The sequence below is a fragment of the Opisthocomus hoazin genome, chromosome 2, assembly GCF_030867145.1.
Source record: "Opisthocomus hoazin isolate bOpiHoa1 chromosome 2, bOpiHoa1.hap1, whole genome shotgun sequence".
Taxonomy (NCBI): domain Eukaryota; kingdom Metazoa; phylum Chordata; class Aves; order Opisthocomiformes; family Opisthocomidae; genus Opisthocomus; species Opisthocomus hoazin.
This window is the reverse complement of record NC_134415.1, coordinates 2651299-2674962: the sequence shown is the minus strand read 5'-3', so window position 1 is coordinate 2674962 and position 23664 is coordinate 2651299. Positions and strand designations below refer to the sequence as shown.

The window sequence follows — 23664 nt, the reverse complement described above, 5'->3', positions numbered from 1 at the left end:
AGGGGCTTTTCACAAGGGGGTGGAGTGATAGGACAAGGGGGAACGGCTCTAAACTACAAGAGGGCAGATTTAGATGAGATATTAGGAAGAAATTCTTCCCCATGAGGGTGGTGAGGCCCTGGCCCAGGTTGCCCAGAGAAGCTGTGGCTGCCCCCTCCCTGGAAGGGTTCAAGGCCAGGCTGGATGGAGCTGTGAGCAACCTAGGCTGGTGGAAGATGTCCCTGCTCATGGCAGGGGGGCTGGAAACAGATGATCTTCAAGGTCTCTTCCAACCTAAGCTATTCTATGATTCTATGATTCTATGTGACGCTTTTTCCCAAACATACCAAAACTTGACCCCAAGTATCAGTGTGAACAGTTCGTAACAAGATTCTTGAAGGAAATGGTCATGTTGGTCCTTCATGTTCTGCATACTCCAGAATTGCTGTGTCGGTTTTTTTTAAAGCACAGCTTGTTGGACCATTTTTTCCTCAAGCTTTCAGTTGTGTTGGGAATTGAAGGCGGGTGTGGTGTCTACCAGCTATGCAGACTGTCTCAGTGCTCGTTTCATTTACCATTTTGTTATCACTCCACAGTTTGAGATGCTGACGGGATCGTTACCCTTCCAGGGAAAAGACAGAAAGGAGACAATGGCACTCATTCTCAAGTGAGTACCAAACCTGCTTTCATTTCTTGAAGTTAACTGTACCCTCCGGGCAGCCTATAGGTCCAAAGTATGTGAAGGGTAGAGAATAATAACGTGTGTAACGTGTTTTCAGAGCTGCCTAAGGCGTGAATTTGGTGAGGCATGTGCAGCCGGTGATGCCTACATGTGGCTCTAAAATTGCCCTCAGAACAATTTAGTAGGAGGTGAATTACTGAGGGGGCCTTGCAAAAGAGATGTCTCTGACTTTCTGTGATAATGCCATTATCCACCCAGAGGTGGGAATGGTCAGATTTCTGCAGGACATCTCATGTTTCGTTGTTGCCAAGTTTCAAATCCTTTCCTTTGCAAATTTTCCATTCATTCAATGCTGAGTGCAGACAGAAGTATTTGAAGCTTATCTTTGCTCAATGTTACATTTTTTCTCCATAGCAGTGAATTTCCAAGGGAAAAGTTTTATTCTCTTTAATCAGTATGTGGTTTAGTATAATTACTTTCATGAAGTTTTGTTTTTTTGTTTAAATTCCTCTTGATTCCCAAATTTATTCCAGCAAGCTAAACAAGTCAAAACAAATTTCTGTAGGAAAATGACCTGTTTAGGATCAAAAGGTGTTATGAGATTCATTAGATCTACTCTACCTCTAGTGAAGCCAGTGGCAAAACCTGCTTGAACTTCAACAGAAGGAGATCAGGCCCTCGCCCTGTAATGCATTATGCTTAGGTAGCTTTTGGTCACCAGATTCATGTCTCTACCTGTCCTGACCGCTACAGTTCCACTTTTTAAACCACAGCGGGGTGGAGAAAATTTTTGAAAAACCTATTTTCTTTTCAAGTGTTGTGTTCTTTCAGAGCCAAGCTGGGAATGCCGCAGTTCTTGAGCCTAGAAGCCCAGAGCCTGCTGCGAGCCCTCTTCAAGCGGAACCCCTCCAACAGATTAGGTAGGCGCCCGCATTTGAGCAGGGCATTTGTTGCGCGGGCTCTACCCGGTCAGGTCCTCATCGCCTCTCTCGGTGCATCTTCCCTGATGGTTCTCCTCTTCGTTAGGCGGCGTTGTGCATTCCTTCCCGCAGCGCAGAGAACCTCGAGCGCTACCAGAGAGATTTGCAAAGAGCACAGGGAAACCATTGGAATCTAAACTATGACATTAGCTTGTATCTTGGGTTTTTTTCGGTGAAGAGGGAGAGTAAGCCACCAGCATTTATGAAGGGTTGAAGATAACTGCTGCATGTGACAGTACAGGGAACGGAGAAGCAAGTGTCTTTTTAAATCTGTGTAACTGAGCTGCAGATCTGAGGTGGAGAGCGAAAGGGAGTAGAGTTTGTCTGTCCCATTCTCAAATACGTTTCGATGCTGTCTCATTCTGTTTGCTGGGAACATTTTCACAGTAGGCTTTCTTCTTCATTACCCTAAGTGTAAATGTCGAGTAGTGTCTGCTTTCTTACTAATGTGTTTTCACCCTTTGTTAATAATCCTGTTTAAATTGTGATAAACTAGAGAGGTGTATTGGATCACGTATCTTATGCCATCTCTACCTTTGTTTGGGAGTTTTATTAAGAAATTCGTTGCATTTGGTGAGGTCATGGGCAATCCCTGGTGCATGATTTTCATTGCAAGTTTACTCTTTGGTTTTTACACGGAAAAATAAGAAAAGTCATATCAAGTGAATGATATGAAGACAACAGCACTGTGTTGTTTTTCATTTAAAAATCATATCTAGTTCTGTGAAAAAATTTTGGAGTTTCTTTTTTCCCCCCAGTTCTCATAGTCTGCATTTTGAGTGAACAAGGGAAGAATTTGCATCTAAGGGAAAGGGACAAACCTTTCCTCCCTCCCTCTGTTGAGGAGAGCAGAGCAGAGAGCAGAGCAGAGCAGAGCAGAGCAGAGCAGAGCAGAGCAGAGCAGAGCAGAGCAGAGCAGAGAAGAGAAGAGAAGAGAAGAGAAGAGAAGAGAAGAGAAGAGAAGAGAAGAGAAGAGAAGAGAAGAGAAGAGAAGAGAAGAGAAGAGAAGAGAAGAGAAGAGAAGAGAAGAGGCTGATACACTGCAGAGGAGAAAGTGCAAAGCCACATCTTCTCAGCAGGTTCAATTGCTCTCAAGCAATTTGCTGGACATTAGGGAAAATTAGAGTCTTGGGATTTCTAGGTTTACTCGATGCTCAGAAAAATAAGATGCTGCAGCAAATACAAACCTTTCCCCGCTCCACCCCCCTGTTCCTTTCTGCTGTTTCCTCCCTGTCTCTGTCTCCTGGTTTTGTTCTGCTCTGCTCGTTTTGTGGCTTCTCACAAGCTGCTATCCACCCAAAATGGGGCTCCAGTGAAGTCAGCGGGAGTTTCGGGATACTGATCCTGAAATAAAAAACTACTCGCTAAAATAAGCAAAGTTGCTTAGTTTTAGCCATGGCCATGGCAGTTCTAGACCCCGTATCATCTCACTTTTAATAATGGGGAATTGCTAAGGGTCAAGGCTTTAAACCTGAGCTTTATTGAAATACTGGGAAGGCTGGGAGAAAGGAAGAGGTTATTTATAACACAAACATCCGAGAAAATAAAATCTAAAAGAGTAACAGAAAAATAGATCTTAACATTAGTGGTGCAGAGCTTCTGAAGGCTCTCTCTGTTTTCAGTGATTGAGAATCAGCTCAAAGGATGATGAAGACAGACTTGTAGGTAATGAAAGAAGGAATACTTCAATGGTTGGCCTAAATACGGAACAGAAGTCAGCAGATGAAAGGACTGCTTCGACTTTGTGGATTTTAGCTTTTTCTGGGAAAGGAAGAATAGTCTGAAGTTAAAAAAAGAGTAGGCTTAGACATCCTGTTTTGAAAATTCTTTGGAAAATTAATGAAGCGTGCTAAAATAAATGAGCCATATTATGGATCAAAAACTTCTTTTCAGCCGTTGTTTCAGAAGTTTGCAAATCTGGAAAGTATTTGTATTTAGTTCCAAAGTGTTTTTAACGTTGGCAAGATGAAAGATGCTGAGCTTCAAAAATCATTTTATTCTGACTAGCATCTTGCTTTTTGCCATTTGATTTTGATATCTTAACAAATAGGAGTAAAGATTGATGATGTATTCCAAAATTGTGCTTTGAAACTTTGTTTTGAAGCTTCGGGTTATTAATGGATGAAAATGTTAGAGCTGAAGGGAGATACTCAGACAAGGCAGAGAAGGAATTTAGTAATCCAGTTTACCTGATTCTGTTTTCAAGCCTGGTGCCAGTATCAATGCTTTAGAACAAATTTTTAAGGAATGGAAAGTCTTCCTTCCTTTGGCACCCCTCGTTATGGGCGTTGTCTGTGCTTTTCTGAGCCTATACACTCTGCTGTACAAATACTCTGCATAGCACCGCTTCGGTAATATTGCTCTGATTAAGTACAACAAGTTTCAGATTATGGACAAGCATGATTTTAAATTCTTAGAAGGAACTAACTGGGATATCCAGGCAAACAAGGACTAAGCATCTCGGAAAGGAAATTGTACGATGAAGGTCTTAGTTCATTACATTGCCAGGAACTTAGGCAAGGGACTAATTCTTACTGCGCTGAGGCCTGGATGTACTCAGGTAGGGAAATGGATATAAAGAGCATTTCAGGAACTCCCTTCACTGCTGAGCAGGATAAAAGTTCCTGAGTCCTTACAATTTGGAAGCTTGGCCAAGAAAGTACAGAGTCAAAGCACGCAGCAGTATGTTCAGAGCAAAAGCCAAAGAAATAGTTACTATTTCCTTAATCTCATGTTCTGAGAAGAACATACATTCTGCTCTGACACGTAGAAAACTTTGTTTTTCGGTTCTGTAAGATGATGAGTTTTAAAAAACGAGCTTCGCCTCTGTCAGAGTGACTGTACTGCTTTCTTGTAGCCCTTCAGAACGCCTTTCAAAAAATCTAGCCCACTGAAAAGATTCTGAAGCTGTGGAGACGCTAGAATTTTATTCTATGAAACTAAAACTCTGGATGCTCTTTCTGCTCATTTTGAACATCCAAATAATCAACTTTCAGATTTCATAGGTCTCCCATTTTCCCCTTAATATATTTTAAGGCTGACATTGTCCGTAATGATTCAACAATCAAAACCAATTACAAATAAAGCATTCTGCTGTTACTGCTTGCAGACACTTTTATTACAGGCATAAAACAATCTTAGATAATCAAGTTCTTGCTTATTAACATGAGGCTGCTTTTATATAAATCCTTGCGCTCTGTAATGTGTTTAAACTGGCAATTTGATCTGAAAGCATTCTTTATCTTCTCGGACCCTCGTGGGACCGGATGGCATGTAGGAATATTTGCCGGCAGTAAGTTTGATTGTGCTTGATTATTCTTTACAGATATGTTTCATTACTAAACTGAAGTTAAAGTGAAGTTGAAAAAAACAACCAGAAGCCTAGAGGAGGGTGAAAGATTTGCACTCATGCGATGTGCCATCATGTGCTGCACTTCAGCAGTCTGCTAAATGCTCATCTTTATGCCAAAAAATGTCCATGCCCGTGAAACGGGGCTTTCCAGTTACTCTTGTGCTTCTCTTTTCTCCGTGAAAACTCATCTCCTTCCAGTACCACTACAGACTGGCAGACGGTAGGTGAACGGCTGAAACGTGCTGAGCAAATCCAGAGAGCCAGCACCGTGAGCCCCGCTGCCTACCCTCTCCCATGGTCTTCCTCAGCAGGGTCAGGGTTGCCTCTCCGGGCTCCCCGAGCTGTCCCCAGTTGAGGAGAGGACTGGGCTGCCTGAGTGGAGTGGAGTCAAGCCCTGGCATGCCTAACAACCTGTTCTCTCTGAGATGGCCCCAGGTGGGAAATGCTAATTTTTCAAACAAATGCCTGTGTCAGCTGCATGCGGCGTTCCTTACTGCACGCTGCAGTCATCCACTGGTAGAAGTAGCTGTGGGTGGGCTTTTTCCTTGGTTCTGATTTCTGTGGTTTTGTGGAAAAAAGAACAGCAACAGTAGCAAAAAGTGTGGCTTTCAAATGGATCATCTGAAAAAAGGCAGGTCGTTCCCATCACCCAATGATGTATCCGTAAGCCTACAAAAGAGGGAAAGGGGAAACAGCAGGGAAGGGACAGAGCAGAGAAGATTGAACACATCAGCAGTTATCCTCAGTCTAGAGAACGCTACCAGAAGCTTACAATAACTGTAGCGTTTATCTCAGTCCTTCAACATCAGTTTGGCACTTGGATTTCATCCTTATGTAGTAAAGAGCAACTAATGCACAATGCGGAGTTTCCAGTCACCACCACTGAACGCAAGACATTTTTCACAGATATTTCTTCTCCGAAGGGTTGCTTAATGCAATTCTCTGCAGAGTAACTGTGTTGGTTTCGTGTTTCTGTTGGCATCGCTAAAATCAGAATGAATCTTCCGAGGGTTTCTAGTGCAGACTTTAAACTGTACATTGAAAAAAACATGCCAAGGAAGACATAAAACAAGTCTTATTACTATCTAAGTCTCAGTGTTTTCTTGTTAAACAACTGCCTAGGGAAGAATAAGAATAGGGTAAGCATATGTTATACTTCACCCAAATTCTCTCCCAGTTTACACCTGCTTTGAGCTCAGGCAAGGGATTTCCTGAACCTCTTATGGTTTGTTGACCAAATAATCACAGAATATTAGGGGTTGGAAAGGATCTCTGTGGGTCACCCAGTCCAAGCCCCTGCCCAAGCAGGGCCACCCAGAGCAGGCTGCACAGGACCGCATCCAGGTGGGGTTTGAATATCTCCAGAGAAGGAGACTCCACAACCTCCCTGGGCAGCCTGGGCCAGGGCTCCGTCACCCTCAGAGGGAAGAAGTTCTTCCTCCTGTTCAGCTGGAGCTTCCTCTGCTTCAGTTTGTGCCCGTTGCCCCTTGTCCTGTCGCTGGGCACCACTGGAAAGAGTCTGGCCCCATCCTCCTGACACCCACCCTGCAGATATTTAGAGGCATTTCTAAAGTCTTCAACAGATTTCATTTCAACATACTTTTCTGTTCTCCAGCTGAACCCATGTAAATATTTTGCATCCACATCATCTTTTCCAATGAATTCCATGTCACACAGCTGTCTTTTGCCTGAGAAGACATCTCCAGATTGTTCTGAACCTTATTCCTGCTAACATCATTTAATAGCCTATATTCTTGTACTGAAAAAGACGTGGAAGAGTTAATCCCTATCCCCTCGTTCCAAATAATCATGACTTTTTAGGTCTCTATCATATACCCCCTCAGTCATCTCTTTCCAGGTTGAAAAGTCAACCATTCTATACCATTCCTTGTTGCATTTCTTTGATTTTTTCCTGTCTTTAATAAATATACCCATTTATAGGTGAGTCAACTACTTTCCATACTCAAGTTGTAGGTGTACAACAGACTCACACAGTGACAATGTGATGACGTTCTCGGTGTTGTCCTCTTTTCTCTGTCTAAGATTTGATTTCCTGCTGTGTTTCCCTAGAACTGTCAGTCACAACCCAAAGACCTCACCCCTGAGTGGGCATGACCACCTCCGAGCACATGGTGCTGCATGGTGCGCTAAGATTGTTTATCCTCGTGTCCGTCACTTACGTTTGTCGATACGATGTCTAAGATTACCAGGATGGGGAAGTAATCAGAAGAACATTCCTCTCACGTCATTATCCAGCAGGCCTGAGAGACAATCCTGCGTGTTGTGTTCACAAAGTGTTTGCTTTTCGTATCCATTCATCAGTGAAGGGTGCCGGGAGCCGTTCCTGATCAGTGCGTTTTGGCAAACATCGGTGATGTCTTGTACACGAGGAGAGCAGACGTCACGTTTCACTAAAGCTCGAGTTGACAAGACCTTTCTGAAACTACTTGTCATGTTGATCTTCAGCAAGTAAAAAGTTGATCTTCAGAAAGTACAAATACTGCGTATAAAAAAATCTGCGGTGCCGAGTGCCTTTTGCCAGGTGCTTGTGAATCTGAAGTCCTTTTGGGAGTAAAGGGTGCTCAGCATCCTGGTAAAGAAGTGCTGGGTACCTTTCAGGAACCGATTCCAAAATTGCAATGCAAAGCCTTTGCTTCCAGATGTTATTTCTCATAGTGGAAACTGAAAGGTGCTATTAATAAAGTCAAATCAACCCCTGAAATGGCATGCAAAATCTTCTCTGGCAGTTGTTTAATTATTACTGAGCACCTGCTGGGTTTTGCGGTGGCACTGAAGTAAGTAAATTCAGCTAAAGGAGTAAAAAAGGCAATCTTCAGTGAAGACATAAGGCAAAAGTAATCACAGAATCACAGCATGGTAGGGGTTGGAAGGGACCTCTGTGGGTCACCCAGTCCAACCCCCCGTGCCCAAGCAGGGTCACCCAGAGCAGGCTGCACAGCACCGCGTCCCGGCGGGTCTGGAATATCTCCAGAGAAGGAGACTCCACAACCTCCCTGGGCAGCCTGTTCCAGGGCTCCGTCACCCTCAGAGTGAAGAAGTTCTTCCTCATGTTCAGCTGGAGCTTCCTCTGCTTCAGTTTGTGCCCGTTGCCCCTTGTCCTGTCGCTGGGCACCACTGGAAAGAGTCTGGCCCCGTCCTCCTGACACCCACCCTGCAGATATTTATGGGCATTTATAAGATTCTTTACCAGATCTCAGAAGAGGTTCCCTAGATTTCCTGCAGAGTAATGTAACAGAAATCTAAGATCCCATTGAGAGTGACGATTTTGGTACTTATGCAGACTTGAAGGTGGCATTGGAAAAATGGGGAGCCTAAAACCCTGGCTCCCCTCAAATCACTTGGAGAGCGGACCAAACACTTTCGGTATTTGGAGTCTGAAGTGATTTGTAGCGCAGCTTTCCCTGCCCGAGGAGAATGGGCAATGGGGCAAGGTTTGGAAGCCAGCGGGGATAGAGGAGCTGCTGCTAGTGGCCAGGAGCAGCAGGAGCTGTGGTGTAGCACCGGGACATCTCAGGGGCCATCGTGGCCTCCCTGGTGCTCTCCGCTGTGGCTGCAGTCCCTGTCATGGCTGAAGCCTGGGGAGAGCAGCTATTCAGCCCTGGCACCACCCTCAATTAGAGAGAAGCGAAAACCTCAGCCATCAGACGTTCGTTGATGAAGTGCCGTGGTCTGTATTTACGGCATTGCTATGGCAGTTGCACTGTTCAGGGTTTCTTGACTAGAAGCGGTGGGATGGCTGTGTCAGAAGAAAAGAGGGGACAGGGAGGAAGGCTGGAGAAGAGACGGCGGGCAGCACTCTTCTAAGCAGAACTTTATTCTGATTCTTTCATTCGTTCTTTTGCCAGGTGCTGGATTCGACGGAGTTGAAGAAATTAAACGTCACCCTTTCTTTGTTACGATAGACTGGAATGTAAGTCTTTGGGGTTTTTTTTTAAAGTTTTCTTGGCTCTATTTTTGAAGACAAACTGCCATGCTTAGGAAGAAGGTGCAGTGAGCTCTAACACAGAGGACCCAGGAGCTAGAACCTTTTAAGTGGGTGCCTATGTGTCTTGCATACATATATGTACATTTGTTCACATACCCACAAATGAAAGAAATAGAAAGCTGCTTTCAGCATTGCCAGTTTTTGATAACTACTTGCCTCTGTTTTGTCTGATGGCCTGGCCTATCACGGTACTACCCGAGGCTATCTGCAGTGTTCTGTGGAATCATTTCCACATTCATCTCTCATAAACGTGATGCATTGATTGTGGGAGCTGGACTGGAGTGAAAATGAGCAGCTTTAAATGAAAGAATTCCTGTAATATTTCAGTCACAAAGGAAACCAGAGCCAAAGGACTGGGCTTGAAAGAGCTGCTCCAGAGGGAAGCAGTCTGATGCTCCATGTCCCTCCATCTTCCTGCTTTGACGTTCCATGCTGAAATACTCGTCCCTTCTCCCTGGGTTGGGCAAGCTGGACTAAATACTGGTTTTATTGTTTACGATATCATGGACCTCCAGAAATCTTTTCATCTCTTGGAATTATTCAGAGCAGCCCTGGGTCTGCTTAGACATATCTGTTGCCAGTAGCTCCAGGGAGCTCCCAGGCCTCCAGGCACACTCCTTTCCCAAACCCAGCATGGTGCTACTGGGTGTTGGTGGAGCTGGCACAGCAGCTTGTGCCACTTCGTGCTGGGGGAATCATAAACCTTCCAAGGGGGTAGCTCTGTTGACCCCTGCTTGTCACTTTTGCCCTAAAAGACCGTAGGACAGGATCTGTCCCTTCCACTGTGTTGTGATGGGTGGCGCAGGACAGCAGAACACGGATGGATTTTCACTCAGAACAACGATTTTACACCACTGAGTGCACAAGTCAACCAGCCAGAGCAGGGTACGGCAGCTCCTCTTACAAGTGGTTGATGGTTTATCGAGGCGAGTCATTAATTTAACATCAGCACTCAAAACTGGAACAGCAAACATTTGATGAAATGTAACACAGTTCAGATAAGACATCGGACGTGAGTTATGGAATGGTAAACAAGGACGTGTTTTATTGGTATCAGCTACAGCTCATAAAGCTGGCGGTAGAGATTAGCTCCGTATTCAATATAGACTTGCAACAGGTTAAACCTTCTCATGTTTTCAGCGTCATACTTGTTCAGATCAACTTATTTTTAGACAAACCTGGAGGCAAACACTTTTCACTCTCGACCTGGACATCTGCTAGTGCCTCAGAGCTCCTGTTTGCCACGTTCTCTAGAGTTTTCTGGTTTAATTTTATCTGACCTGTGTTATGGTATTGTTATGTCCCTTCAATATTTGCTCTAAGTTCACTCATGAATGCTGGTGTAACAGCTCACACGGATGCCGGTCTCACTAAATTCCGGTAAAGCAGCGTGAATGTATGTGACAGCCATTCTCAAACCGCTGCCCAGGGCTTTACAGTAAACGTAATTCCTCTGTGAAAACACATCTTGTGGTGCCCAGGTGGCCTTTGAAAGGCCATTTCCATTTATTTTGGAAAACCTCATGAATCTGATTTGGATTGCATGTAGAAGAGTTGGCATGACTCATAAGCAGTTTAAGAGATGATTGATCAAAGTGCTCTGAGATTTTCCTCTGTGGCCCAGCTGATTGTTAGTCCCAATCCATGTGTTCTGGAGTCTAGATTCTCTTTCTTCTGCTGCTTCTTACTCATCATAAGATTCTGTATAACGATTTTACACTTATGAAAACATTAAGTGAAAAGAAAATATAGAGAGTCCTGCAGAGCTGGGTTCTTTATTGTTATTATTGTCTGTATTCCTGCGACTTCTCCACAGTCCTCAGCTTTGCTATCAAAATACAGACTAGGTGCGTACATCTCTGCGTAATAAGGAGAACTGGAGCAATGACAGAATTTCGCCTTCTGCGTTTGCTAGTGGAGCAACTCAGAAACTCATCACAGAGAAATGAGGCCCTGCATCTTGGAAAAGTTTTCAGTAAAGTCCATTCTTGTCTGTGAGACCCCTCAAGACCCCTTCTCTTACGATGCTTAGTGATGGTTTCAAGCTTAGTTCTTCAGGGAAAAATTTCATGCCTGTCCTAAGGTAATTGTACAGTCCTCCATCATTTGAAAAAGTTCTTATGGATGGGTTTGGGAATTATATACCATGGAGAGGCTAGGTATGCTTGAACATGACTTGGAGCCAGAGAGGGAGGTGGATTTAATGGCCCTTTAGTGCCTTATCTCGCCCTGCAACTTTGCTCTCAAATGTAGCTGTAATGACCCATTTTAATCCAACATAATTAGTGCTTCTTGCACTCTCTTGGAGACAGACCGATCATCATTACACAGATCAGCTATCATCTCTGTGATATATTTGCTCATTTAATCCTAATTTTCCTATCCCTCACGGAGATCTTGGGAGGCTTATCTCGTTACAGCAGCAGGACTGTATGCGTTTGGGAGCAGTGGGAGCCGGTCTGGCCCTGAGCTGCAGCCAGGACTTTGCCTTCCAATGATAATCCAACCGTTAGCGTGTTCTCCACGGACACAAACAGAGCAGGGTCAGAGAACAGAAATGGATCCGGCACAGATGTTTAGTGCTGATCTCTGTACTGTTGCAGGAAAGAGAGTCCCTGATGCCCTCATTTTGTTCTTCCATCATGCATGCAGAATCTCTCACGTCAATTTGCAGGCAATCAGCAAACAACATCGTAGAGGCAGGACATGAATGTTGATTTATTTCATGCCTTGGTAGTATAAAGACCTCAGAGAGCAAGAGGCAATCTCTCTTGAAGAGCTTCTGAACCACCTTGGCAGCTATGATAGACAGGGCTGCTCCAATTGACAGAACAGAAACTTCCAGCGACTGTAGGAAAATGATCCTCTACCAGAGCCTCCTTGTCATGAAGGGTCCAAATGGATTAGTGTCTTCTAGAAGCCCGGTGTGAAACAGGTCTTTTTTTCAAGCAAGGTTTTTCTTACAACAGTGACACGATAACCAAGAACAAACCATCAGGTTGCTTCATCTGAGTTTAAAAGAGATTGGAAGCAGAAATGAGAATTTGCTGCTGCCTTCCAAGTTGTGTGTCAAGTCTAGGTATGGCAGTGATGAAGTCATTGGAACTGCAAGCAGAAATGTATAAATCGGATCTTCACATCAGAGTACATTCAGAGCTGTTCCCTGGGGGTTTGGATTGAGGCTTCGTTGTCATCTCCATCACTGAAGTGTTTACCTGCTGGGGCAGTCATTTCCCACCTGTTTCCCATCTTTCACTGTCTTCAAACAGACGCGACCAGACACTGTCTGGTTCGGATGAAGGCAGTGAACACAGCGGAATCATAGAATCATGGAATCATGAAGGTCTCTAAGATCACCAAGTCCAAACATCAACCCAACACCCCCATGCCTGCTAAACCATGTCCTGAAGTGCCACATCTGCACGTTTTTTGAACCCCTGAGCAACGTACATGTAAAACGCCCCTGTGCTGATGCCGCAGGTGGTCACACCAAGGACAGCAGTGGTGATAGCATGTGGCCACTGCAGTAGCTGCAATTTGGGAAAACACAAGTATGGCCAAAGAAGGACCTCCTCCCGCCCTTGCCCACAGCTGCTTTCCGTCAGCCCCATCTTCCAGGGTGCTGTTCATCGGTCCAAGTCTCCAGCTGCCCCAAGTTTAACTTTTGGTGTAGAAGTAGCACTAAATGAGCTGTGGACAAGCTGACACAGAATCTTTATGCCCAAACTTAAATTGTCTCATGAGCTAATCTCTGTACGGGTCTCATCTTTACAGCTATTGTCACCCAGTAACAAAACCCTAAATTCCCACTTCCTAGAGTGAAAAGCAGATGAAGGTTTCTGCAAATATCAGTCTTACCGCTCGGAGGCATTTAGTAGGCACTGTGACACAAATTCAATGGATCCTTTGTTTAATGAATGGACTGTCTTTCCTGATCAAGGCTGGAATTCACAGGAAGAAGATTAGATGTCGAGCTCCATCTGAGTTTTGCCTGCTACTAGCCTTGCACCCCGTTTTCTCCCTAGGACAAGCAGCCCCAAACCCACTTGACCTTGGTGATTTCCAGCCATTGGCTCTGATTCAGTCTGGTTCCTGATTTTTTTCATTACCGTTTCTTCTTTCCAGGTCATGCATAAAGAATTTCTGGCTTTTTATTGAAAATGGAAAATTAAATCCCTTTTTGCAGACTGCAGGCAGTAGAGTGGGCTAGAAACAGTAGTTTTGGTTTAGACAACAGGCTAAATTGGAACTAGGGCACAAGACACGCTAGAAAATGAACTGTCAAATGCAGCTGAGGGAAGGCGTGGGGAGAAAGTGGACTCGAGTGCCATTTCCTTCAATATTAATCAGAGATCAAACTAAACTGAAAACATGAATTATTGAATTGCAGATTTTGCCAACAGCAAAAACTGATCCCGAGGTCTGAATTCTGCTAGCTTTTCTATCGTCTGCAGGCGATAGCATTGAGCCATTAATCTAGGAGGGGACAAGCATTTTAGAAGGTAGTTCATCCTTTTGTCTGCTGATTGGATTGTCCCTGACAGGTATATGTATCACGGGAGTTTATTCTCACACTACAAGTGCGTCACTGTGGAGGGGAGCATCTTTCTATTTTTAGAAGGTGTCTAAGGAGTAATTCAATTCTTCATCAAAGAAACTCAGTTGAGGAAATGACTAAATAGTTTTTAATGAAATGAAACCATTTTCTCTTTCTTGATATTCGCCAGGCACACGTACAGGGCATTTACATCTCTGGGGTTTTTTAGGAGTGCATTTTTTTTAAAGATGACGAAAAATTAACTGCTTGTAAATAACAAGAGAGAGACGCATGTCACAGCATCTTGTTACTGGTCTCCCCGGTGTATTACTTGAGTCCCAGCTGAGGAGGCGTTCAGACAAAGCTCATATCAGGGATCTGGCAACGCACATTAAGGAAAAGTCATTGGGACCTGGGAAAAATTAGTTATTTCAAAAAAACAGGGATTGCCCCAAATCAGAAAGGGAGTTGGTAGAAGTTCATGGTTTCTCAAACTGCTGTAGAACTGTGTTCTGGTTGATCCATCGGTACCTACTAATCTGAAGGTACTGATTATCCAAGTCTCAGAAGAGTGTGAGGGGTTGATAAGTAGGCAGCAGCAGGGATACGTATCCTGGTGCGAATATCTAAATCGGGACTCTCACACCTTGGAGTTCATCCCCCTCATGCTGTGGGTTACGCACTCCCTTGGCACGGCCTCTGGGTCCGACTGCCATGCGTGATGCACGGTGATTGCTGAGACCTGTCAGTCACGTTTTCCTGTCATAAGTCAATGCTGTGGCCAGTTTGAAATATTGGGAGTGGGATGTGAGGGGTTATTCTTTACTGGGAAAGAAAGAGAAACTACATTCTCAATAAAACATTAAGGGCTAAGGATTACATTTCTCCTTTATGGATGTGGAAGCAATATGGAAGAAAAAAATCTTCAGCTTCTTGTACCCATGCAAAATAACACACTTCTAAATGATCTTAAGCAGCCAACCTGAAATTTAAAGCTCCAGGTAGCACTGACATATCCAAAGTCTCTTCTGAATGCCTAATAAGGTGCCCCAAAGTAATAATTTGGATATGGAAACGGGGATTTAAACTGGGACAGCTGGGACCCTGTTCCCTTTAAGAAGGGGTGGTGGAACTCCCAGTGACTTCAGCATACAAAGCAGAATTACCATGACTTGGGATGCAGATAACTGTTTAAACTTTACCAGAAGTTATGTGACAGGCTGATAGAAATGGTCAAAGACCAGATCTGAAACCTCACTTGCTATGTCATTTGGCACTCTGGTGAGTTTCTGTTGGAAGAGGTCCAGGTGAGCCATCAGCCCAACATAATTTTGGGACCATGATAAGAGGTAATAGGTTAATACATTTCACCTAAATTAGAAATATTCTTAGAAAATCCAGAAGGATCGCAAATCCTCCTAGAGATTTGTTCACTGTGTGTGTAGGAAACACCGGCTGCGTGTCTCACTGGTTTTTTAGATTGGCTTGTGTCACATTTTGTTTTGCAGTCCACGGGATGCGGGTTTTCCAATGAAGACGCATTCTGCCTGCAGCAAGCCTTCACATTTAGCTGTGTTGGGCTGCCCGGTGGTTTAGTTTGCTTCGGTGACTTGGCTTTGGTTGTAGTGGCTCACTCGGAGAGCTGGAGCCAGCGTGGGATGGGAGAGCCCACCGATGACACTGCCCTGCTTGGTTCCTCAAAGGTTTCATTTAGTTGCCTGATTCAACAGCTTGGGGGAAAAAATTGTTTTAGGCAGTTTACATTTTGCTGTTCCTAGTTGTCTAGTCAGAACCACCAGAAATAGTTTTTATCACAAGTGGAAAAGGAAATGGAGAAGGGAGTCATCCGGGTTGCGCTCGGAGGAGGTGCCTTCACTCGCACAAGCAGCTTCTTAGTTTCCATCCCCTCCCAGCAAGCAGATTTGTGATTACACATCTTTAGGTGGCGTGTGACTCATGGCGAATCTGCAGTCCCTCCCTACCCGTGGAGGATGTGGGTTAGGGATTCAAAATACGAATGTAGATCCAGCAGCACTGAAGAAACTGCAGATGGGGGAGGAATGAGGAGGCCAGAGAGAATATGGTTACAATAACCAAAAGAGAGTGCAGTTCCCGAATGATGTACAACTCTAAAGCATCTTCCAAGTTTTGGACCTCACAGGATGAGGGGTGTGTTTAATTCGAGGAGAAAGCACATGCATGGGACCGTATTGCTTTCCACAGTAGAAGGACTCCAATTGTGAATTAAGATAAATAAAAGGAAGCTGGAAGCAAGTAGCTTTCTGAAGGTGAAATCCTAGCAACAGAAAAACCTTCAGTAGGTGCTGAGTTCTTTTTTAAAGTTCTGTGCAGACAGGAAAAGATATATGTTAATTACTAGGTTGATACTTTTCAGTTAATGAGTGACACTTCCTGCTTAAGATGGCTTTTAATTATTTGGGAGACTGGCTTTCCATTGTGGCTCACAGCAATTATTCGTCTCTTTTTTCTCTCAGAAGATATGGAGCAGTTTTACGCAAGCAGGAACTTTTTATGGTGAAGTGGCCATTAATTATTGCAAAGTCATTTCCAGCCTCACCATTCCACTTTTCCAAGGAATCATAATTCAACCACAAACATATGCTTTGCGCTAATGCTAATACTACGCTACAGAATGTCCTGCCTCGAGAACCTTTATTTATCTATGCAAAATCAAGTTCAAACTATGTTGATGTGTATATATCTTAGGTTTGACCACATGCTTTGTATTACAGAAGTTAATTCACCGCAAAACCCACAGTTAAACAGAACCTTCCTGCATGCAAAGAGCTGGATAAGCATGTATTCATCTCCATTAAATATTTCGAAAAATCAGCTCATTATGAAGTTGTTTAAGAGCTAACATGAAAATACATATTACAGACAGTCATAAAACTGAAGTCTTCAGCTCTTATCATGACTTGAAAGCTTGGATGAAATGTTATATTTATGCTCAGACATGTTAATTATTGGGTGCTGTCTGTGGCAACTAATTCAGCCCTTTGAAACTTGAGAAGAAGAGCGTTGCTAGAAAGGGAATGCAGCCTAGGGACCGAAACGTGGGGCAGGGAGTCAGACTGGAGCTCTGTTCCCCATGCTGCCATCAGCACGATGTCCAGTTTGGGCCATTTCAAGCAGAGCTGATGAGAAGATCACTGAGATCAATCGGACTCTCTCCGTTAACCTCTGCAGGCTTTGGATCAGACCCAGGCGTGCTGCCCCTCAGCGTGTTCAGCTCCCAGAGCGTGTGAGTGTGTGTGTCTGTGAATGCTTGCAAAGGAGCACAGTGAAGCGATTTCCTAAAGATACTAGGAAAAATATCTTTCCTGAGAGAGTGGTCAGGCGTTGGACCAGGCTGCCCAGGGCAGCGGTGGAGTCCCCATCCCTGGAGGGGTTCAGAAAACATGTGAATGTGGCACTTCAGGGCATGGTTTAGCAGGCGTGGTGGGGTTGGGTGGATGGTTGGACTTAAATCTCAGTGATTCTATGATTCTGTGATCACTAAGCACAAGTGAAGAGGCCACAAAGTAATACAGGTGGTGTATGAGCATGCTTTTATGGTGACCGTAGGTTGGGGATCCCTTCCGTACCCCCTCACTCGCCAGCACCAACTCGCACGCCGAGCAGTGCTGACCTGCTGTATACCTCCCTCTCCTCCTTGTGTTTTTCCTTGGCTTTGCTCCTCTGCTCAAGCCACGTTTAGGCCTTCGGCATCATTCCCCACCCATCCGCCGTGCTTTCTTCCTAACATCTGTTGATGGGACTTGCATCCAGCCCTCAGCGGCGAGCCCCTTCCCGGTTACCAGCTATGCCGAAAGAAGGCGGCCCTTGTTGAGGCTGTGAGCACCAGGCAGCCAGGGCTGTTGCTCAGCGAGGTTCCGTCTGAACATGAGGAAGAACTTCTTCCCTCTGAGGGTGACGGAGCACTGGAACAGGCTGCCCAGGGAGGTTGTGGAGTCTCCTTCTCTGGAGATATTCAAGACCCGCCTGGACAAGGTCCTGTGCAGCCGGCTGTAGGTGACCCTGCTTCGGCAGGGGGATTGGACTAGATGACCCACAGAGGTCCCTTCCAACCCCTACTATTCTGTGATATTCTGTGATATTCTGTGATATTCTGTGATATTCTGTCTGGCAGAGCGTCAGACACATTGCTGGCTCCCAACAAACAGTGAATGCTAAACCAGCCGCCGCTTCTTCACAGTTCTTCATGCTGGCTGCCGTCGCTGCGCTGCTGGAGTCACCCATGGGCAGTGTCCTGGTGTTACCGTCGCATCTCCCAGTTCTGCCCGTAAAACCAGTGAATTTCCAGATGCCACAACTGGAATATTGTGCCAGTCCACGGGCTAGATTTTTACCAGAAACACCTGTGGTTATATTCTGGATGCCAGCAACTAGAAAGCTCAGGGAGCATCCAGGGCACAGATTTTAAGGCAGAGTCGAGGAGGAGCCAGAGCTCTGGATACATCATCCTTTTTTGTCAGTCCTGCAGGGGTGGCCCAGAGCTGAGAGAGGACACCCTGACCGCGGCGGGGCTGCCTATCTGCGGGTGGACGGGCTGTTGATGATTGTGGTCTCCTCTTCTCCTCGTAGAAACTGTACCGGAAAGAAATCAAGCCGCCTTTCAAGCCCGCGGTGGGACGGCCAGAAGACACCTTCCATTTCGATCCAGAGTTCACCTCTCGGACCCCCACAGGTTAGTGGGGTGGCACGCGGGTAGCGCATCTGTCGGTGAGTGAATCCGTTCTTCCTTCCCCTCCCCATTCCAGTGGGGTCTAAAATCCGGTCACCTGTGGGACTGCTGGGTTTTGCAGTACCCAGCAGGAAGCAAAGACTGGTTTGCATTTCCAAGGAAAGAAGCTCATGAGCATTTCACCAGCTTCACATTAATTTGTTTTCTGGAAGGACGGATGTCACATTTTTCATGGGAAAAATAACTATCCATTTGCTGTTTTATTACTCTTATCGTTGCTGATTTTAACTATTTTAAATTACCTCCGTTTCAAAGAACTTTGCATCTCTGCAAGTTAGTATAGAATTGTATATTCCACAGATGTTTTCTTTAATTATGAAACCCCACAGACTATGGGCTGTTGGAAGTTAATACACGGTTAAGAGTAATGAAGAATGATTCAAGTTCTCAGACCAGTGGAGTTCTGCCAGCAGGAAAGTTGGCCCAGAGTATTTAGAAAATCCTTGCAGTGAGAACGTCGTTCCTAAAACTTCTGTTTCCTAACGGGGATATCCCACTTTGTGAAGTAGATATATGAAGGTGATCGTTGCACAGAACACCATCTTTCCACTCCTTTAGTGGAAAGCAAGAGCATCAGTAACGTCCGAGTGGTAACCCCCGGTCATAGCGTTGCCTCTTGCTGGACATGGATAAGCTACGTTACGTTTCTGCCTGTGATGTTCCTGTGTAAAGAAGTATCTGTTTATACATTCTAAAATGGAAAAAATTAATTAGCTGCTGTTTGTAAAGCGCTTTGAAGATGGTGAGCACTGTAAATATCACATAGTATTGTAATAATGAAGTAGAAGGTCTCCAGCTTCAACCCTCAAATTGCCCCAGAACTGTTGCGGCGAGAGTAAAAAATCTGAGCTTTCAATACAAAAACCCCTCCGTTATAGCACACAAATCAGAGCTGAGTTCTCCTGTAGTTTTCGTTCAGGCTCATCATGACCTTTTTGTTAAACCTTGCCCAAAGCTCTCTCCGAAGCCTGGCTCAGACCTCCTTTCCTGGGTGTGAAATAGTGAGATCTGTTCAAAAGCTTTGGTCAGTCCTGGTTCCTAGGTTTTTTGGCAAGGATGTGCTGACTTTCACAAGCTCTAAAAAAGGTTACGCTCCGATGATTTGGGTCGAAGTGGAGCATCCCCCTGTCTCCAGTGTAGGTTGGTGATGTTCGGATATTCCTGTCCCACCCTTTCAGACGAATGACCTTTGGATACCAGACATGTCACACCTCTGGTTTTAGCTTGAAGTCCGATTTCAGAGGAATCTCTCCGTCTATTTCTGTGAAATATTGGAGATTGCAAGCTAGTCGGAGCATGAGAGAAGTGCAGGCTGGTGTGCTGCCCTGGAAGGTCCCAGAGAATCATGGAGGTTTTGGATTGCTTTGGAAGTTCACGCTTCATTGGTCGTACTGGCATGAAAACCCTTATACTTCATGCACGTGCTGACGCCCAGGGTTGTATTTTACACCCTAGATGCTATTAATCTTGCCTAATTCAGTTTGATTTCTCGTGCAAGACACTGACTTGGAAGGTTTTTTTTGGGGTGGTGGCTGGGGCGGGGGGAGATGGCCTGCCTCCATTCTACTTCATGCTATTACAGAAAGTGGCCTGAGAATCAAACCCCCACCTTTCAAAATGGGTGTAACTGGACGTGTGAATCCCTTTACACTTCCAGAGCGATGGAAGAGCCCTTGCAGACCGGCCACGTAGTTTGCAGCCCCTGACTGTTGGCTGGTCGGGTCACCCAGAAAGGGGGAGAGCATCGCAGGGGTGTTGAATAGTGGTGGAATCAGACAAGAACCTTTCTTTTTGTGTTTTTTCGGTCGTGACATAGGCCCCGTACAAACTTACCCTGTTACTGAGCACGTACCCAGCCAGAAAACCCTGTAATAATTCCTGTTTGATGATAATAGGGCAGTTGTGTTTTAATGAACACAGGAGGGGGCACAGATACACGCAGTCATTTTGCACTCCGGCTTTACGAATGACTTCTCCTGCCTGGAAACAGGTTTATGTCCAAGTTTTGGATCCGGTAGCTTGCCAGGCCAGTAATTTGCTGTATCTCAGAAAATTTCTTTAGCCTGGAGGTTGAAACAGCTTTCCGTGGATCCTTGACCTCAGCTCTGAGCGTGCCAGAGGTGCGGTTACAGAATCACAGAATCACAGAATAGTAGGGGTTGGAAGGGACCTCTGTGGGTCATCTAGTCCAACCCCCCTGCCGAAGCAGGGTCACCTACAGTAGGTTGTAGAGAATCTTGTCCAGGTGGGTCTTGAATATCTCCAGAGAAGGAGACTCCACAACCTCCCTGGGCAGCCTGTTCCAGGGCTCCGTCACCCTCAGAGGGAAGAAGTTCTTCCTCATGTTCAGCTGAAGCTTCCTCTGCTTCAGTTTGTTCCTGACACCGACAGCTCATCTCTACGGGTATAGTTTTGCCTCCCTTTTTCTCAGGGATGCGTCTGAGTTGGAGTCGCTTTTTCTGGCTGCTGGTTTCCCACATCCACTGCTATGGACCCACATCTCCTCTGTGCTGACTCAGCTCCTCCCAGGGAGCAGGAGACCGGAGTGATCCAGGTTGTAAATGGTGGCTTGAACGAGGATCCGGCCAGCCCGCAAGTGTTTGCGCCATGGCGAGTGGCGGGGCAGCAGGCTGCAACCGGCAGGGATGCCTGAGGCTGGCTTGACTGCGGAGAAAAAATACGTCAGATTGCACCTGAAGGATCTATATTTCCTCCTCTGCAAAGAAGATAATAATGTTTGCTAACCCCAGTAAAGCATACGGAAGTAAATTACTTAAGATTTACGAGGCCTTTGAAAATCCCGTAAAATGAGATGCTCTAGTGGGAGAAAGCAGTAAGACTTTCACAGGGAGAAAGAGAACTATTAGACAAGATTGGTGTTCGCAAGTGGGTCCAATTCAGTCGTATGAAATGATTCTGGATTTATCGAGACTGGGAAAATTATTTCCGTTTCATAGCTATCAGTTAATTAGCATGATTTAAACCTAATTTTGCACTTAACACAGGTGTTCTAACATTTAATTCATATGATGGGCATATCGGTTGGTGATGAATATTTAATACACACCAAATAATCAGTGCTTCTACAGTGTTTGATAAAGAGATTGTCAGTGAATTATGAAGGAACAGTTATTTTTAAATAGAGATGACCTGGCACTTCCATTTCAGAGCCGGATCACAGCTCTTCTGAAGTTCAGGAGTGATCAGATTTGAATTATTGTCATTCCTTTTTTAAAACAAACATTTTTTCCTCTTAATTAGTCCCTCTTGGAAAATCACTGTTGTGCAGATGCTGTCGTAAGAAGCACCCAGTGATGCAAGAGGTCTGGTGTGATTCATCCGTGTATTTGCGAGGAGAGTGCCCGTCAATCCACGGAGAGAAACAAAGAGCCCACGTCATTTTACCAAAAGACAAACCTCTCCGCAGCGAGGTCTGACTTGCTGCGCTTATTTCTGACTCCTGTCCAAGCTGAGATCCCTTTGTCATGAGACACAGAATTAGCTGCAGGCTCCGTTCTGTTTATTTCCCAGCAGATAATTTGCTCCTACCATATTCTGGCTTCAGGCCCTCTGTTCAGTTGGCTAGTAAATTTACACCGGGGATGTCCCCCCCAGGAGATACATCCTCACCTATCTCCAGGACCTCGAGCATAAGCAGTCTTCCACGCCATTGCCCTGCACACAAATGGGTGGTGGGGATGGTGTAGGCAGGCGAGTTGGATATTTTACTTACTCTAGTGAAGCCGGGTGTTTCCACACTTGTACAAGGAGATGGCTTTCTAAAGGAAGTTTGGCTTTGTAACCTTGCCGTGGTAAATCATATTTTGCACTGCAAGAAACGTGAAGGGTGAAGGGGGTGAGGACAAAAAAAAAGAACAAGTAATAAGTGGGCACCTTTGAGTACTCTAGGTTCTATAAGACCCAGGCAGGTACCCAGGAATGGTTGGCAACGCAACTCTTACCTGCTGATGAAAATACCTGGGACAAAACATAACTGGGGAGAAAGATCTCTTGAAAGCCTTTCAGAACTTGAAGTGCAGCTCTTCTCAGTTTGGCAGGCTGTTTCTCTCACCGAGTGCTGGTGTAGCTACCAGGAACTGCCCTCTCGTTATTTCATCCCAAAGGCAGAATAATTCAGGGCTCTTCCATCCTCCCCTGGATTTGCCATGTGAGGGGAAGGAGTGAGGAGAAAATCTCCATGAGGATTAGTTAAAACACTCCTAGCCATTATGTTGACCTGAGGACAAGTCAACCAGCACCTTCCCTGGAGTAAGTCCCAGCTCCTAAAGCTGCTGCAGAAAGATCCTTATGAGGCTTCAAACCACCGTGACTGGAGCATCGTGCTTTTACACCTGCTTCAGGTCCTGTCTTCTCTACATTCTCCTGACCCACACAACATACCACGTTACCCAGAAAGCGCTTCAGCCTGTGTAATTTCTGTAGTCGAGGTGTGGTGTGATGGACAGATCCTGCAGCTTTTTTGCTGCTCCCTGGAGAACCTCTTCTAAGCCAAAAGGGTGCCCTGCTTTGAGGCATCCATCCTTCTCCTAGCCTCGCCGTCCTTCTCCCTCTGTGCTGTAAAAACCCCCCCTTGTATCAAAGAGGAGAGATCCTTGCGAACAATACCCCTGCACTGTTCAGATGCAGAGGAAAGGGATGGAGAAGGCACGCCAAAGCCTTGCTACGGTGGTGGATTACGTTCACGTGTGTTGGCCAGTTCAGCAGGACCTGCTGGTGACTGGCAGGGGTGACTTCGTTGTGGGTGCTGTGCTATTACTTTCTGATCTTCTGTGCGGCTGACGAGGCCCTTTTCCTCCTCCTCCTACAGATTCCCCGGGTGTTCCTCCAAGTGCCAACGCTCATCACCTTTTCAGAGGGTTCAGCTTCGTTGCCTCTAACTTGGTGCAGGAGCCTGGACAGCAAGATGCGCACAAAATCGCCGTCCACCCGATCGTGCAGGTACCGGTGCCGGCGTTGCGCTTCGCATTTGGTGGGCAGGTAGAGATGTGCAGAGTGCATTTAAACTGCCTCAGCGTTCTCTCTGGTATTTCATGGCTGCCCAGCATAGAATCAATCACAGAATCACAGAATGGTAGGGGTTGGCAGGGACCTCTGTGGGTCACCCAGTCCAACCCTCCTGCTGAAGCAGGGTCACCTACAGTAGGTTGTAGAGGACCACGTCCAGGTGGGTCTTGAATATCTCCAGAGAAGGAGACTCCACAACCTCCCTGGGCAGCCTGTTCCAAGGCTCCGCCACCCTCAGAGTGAAGAAGTTCTTCCTCCTGTTCAGCTGGAACTTCCTCGGCTTCAGTTTGTGCCCGTTGCCCCTTGTCCATAGGTAGGAGGTGTTTACATGCGGC

The 23664-nt window shown here is 45.6% G+C and overlaps 1 protein-coding gene across 2 annotated transcripts in view; it reads left to right on the top strand.

The window, feature by feature from the left end:
* Positions 1 to 23664, top strand: part of RPS6KA2 (ribosomal protein S6 kinase A2) — a 293472-nt gene that overhangs the window by 235424 nt on the left and 34384 nt on the right. For both annotated transcript variants that reach the window (XM_075411804.1, XM_075411814.1), the window contains 5 exons: positions 576 to 646; positions 1493 to 1581; positions 8860 to 8924; positions 18145 to 18247; positions 23133 to 23263. In XM_075411804.1, coding sequence (XP_075267919.1) covers positions 576 to 646; positions 1493 to 1581; positions 8860 to 8924; positions 18145 to 18247; positions 23133 to 23263 — 459 coding nt within the window. The remainder of the gene's footprint in view (positions 1 to 575; positions 647 to 1492; positions 1582 to 8859; positions 8925 to 18144; positions 18248 to 23132; positions 23264 to 23664) is intronic.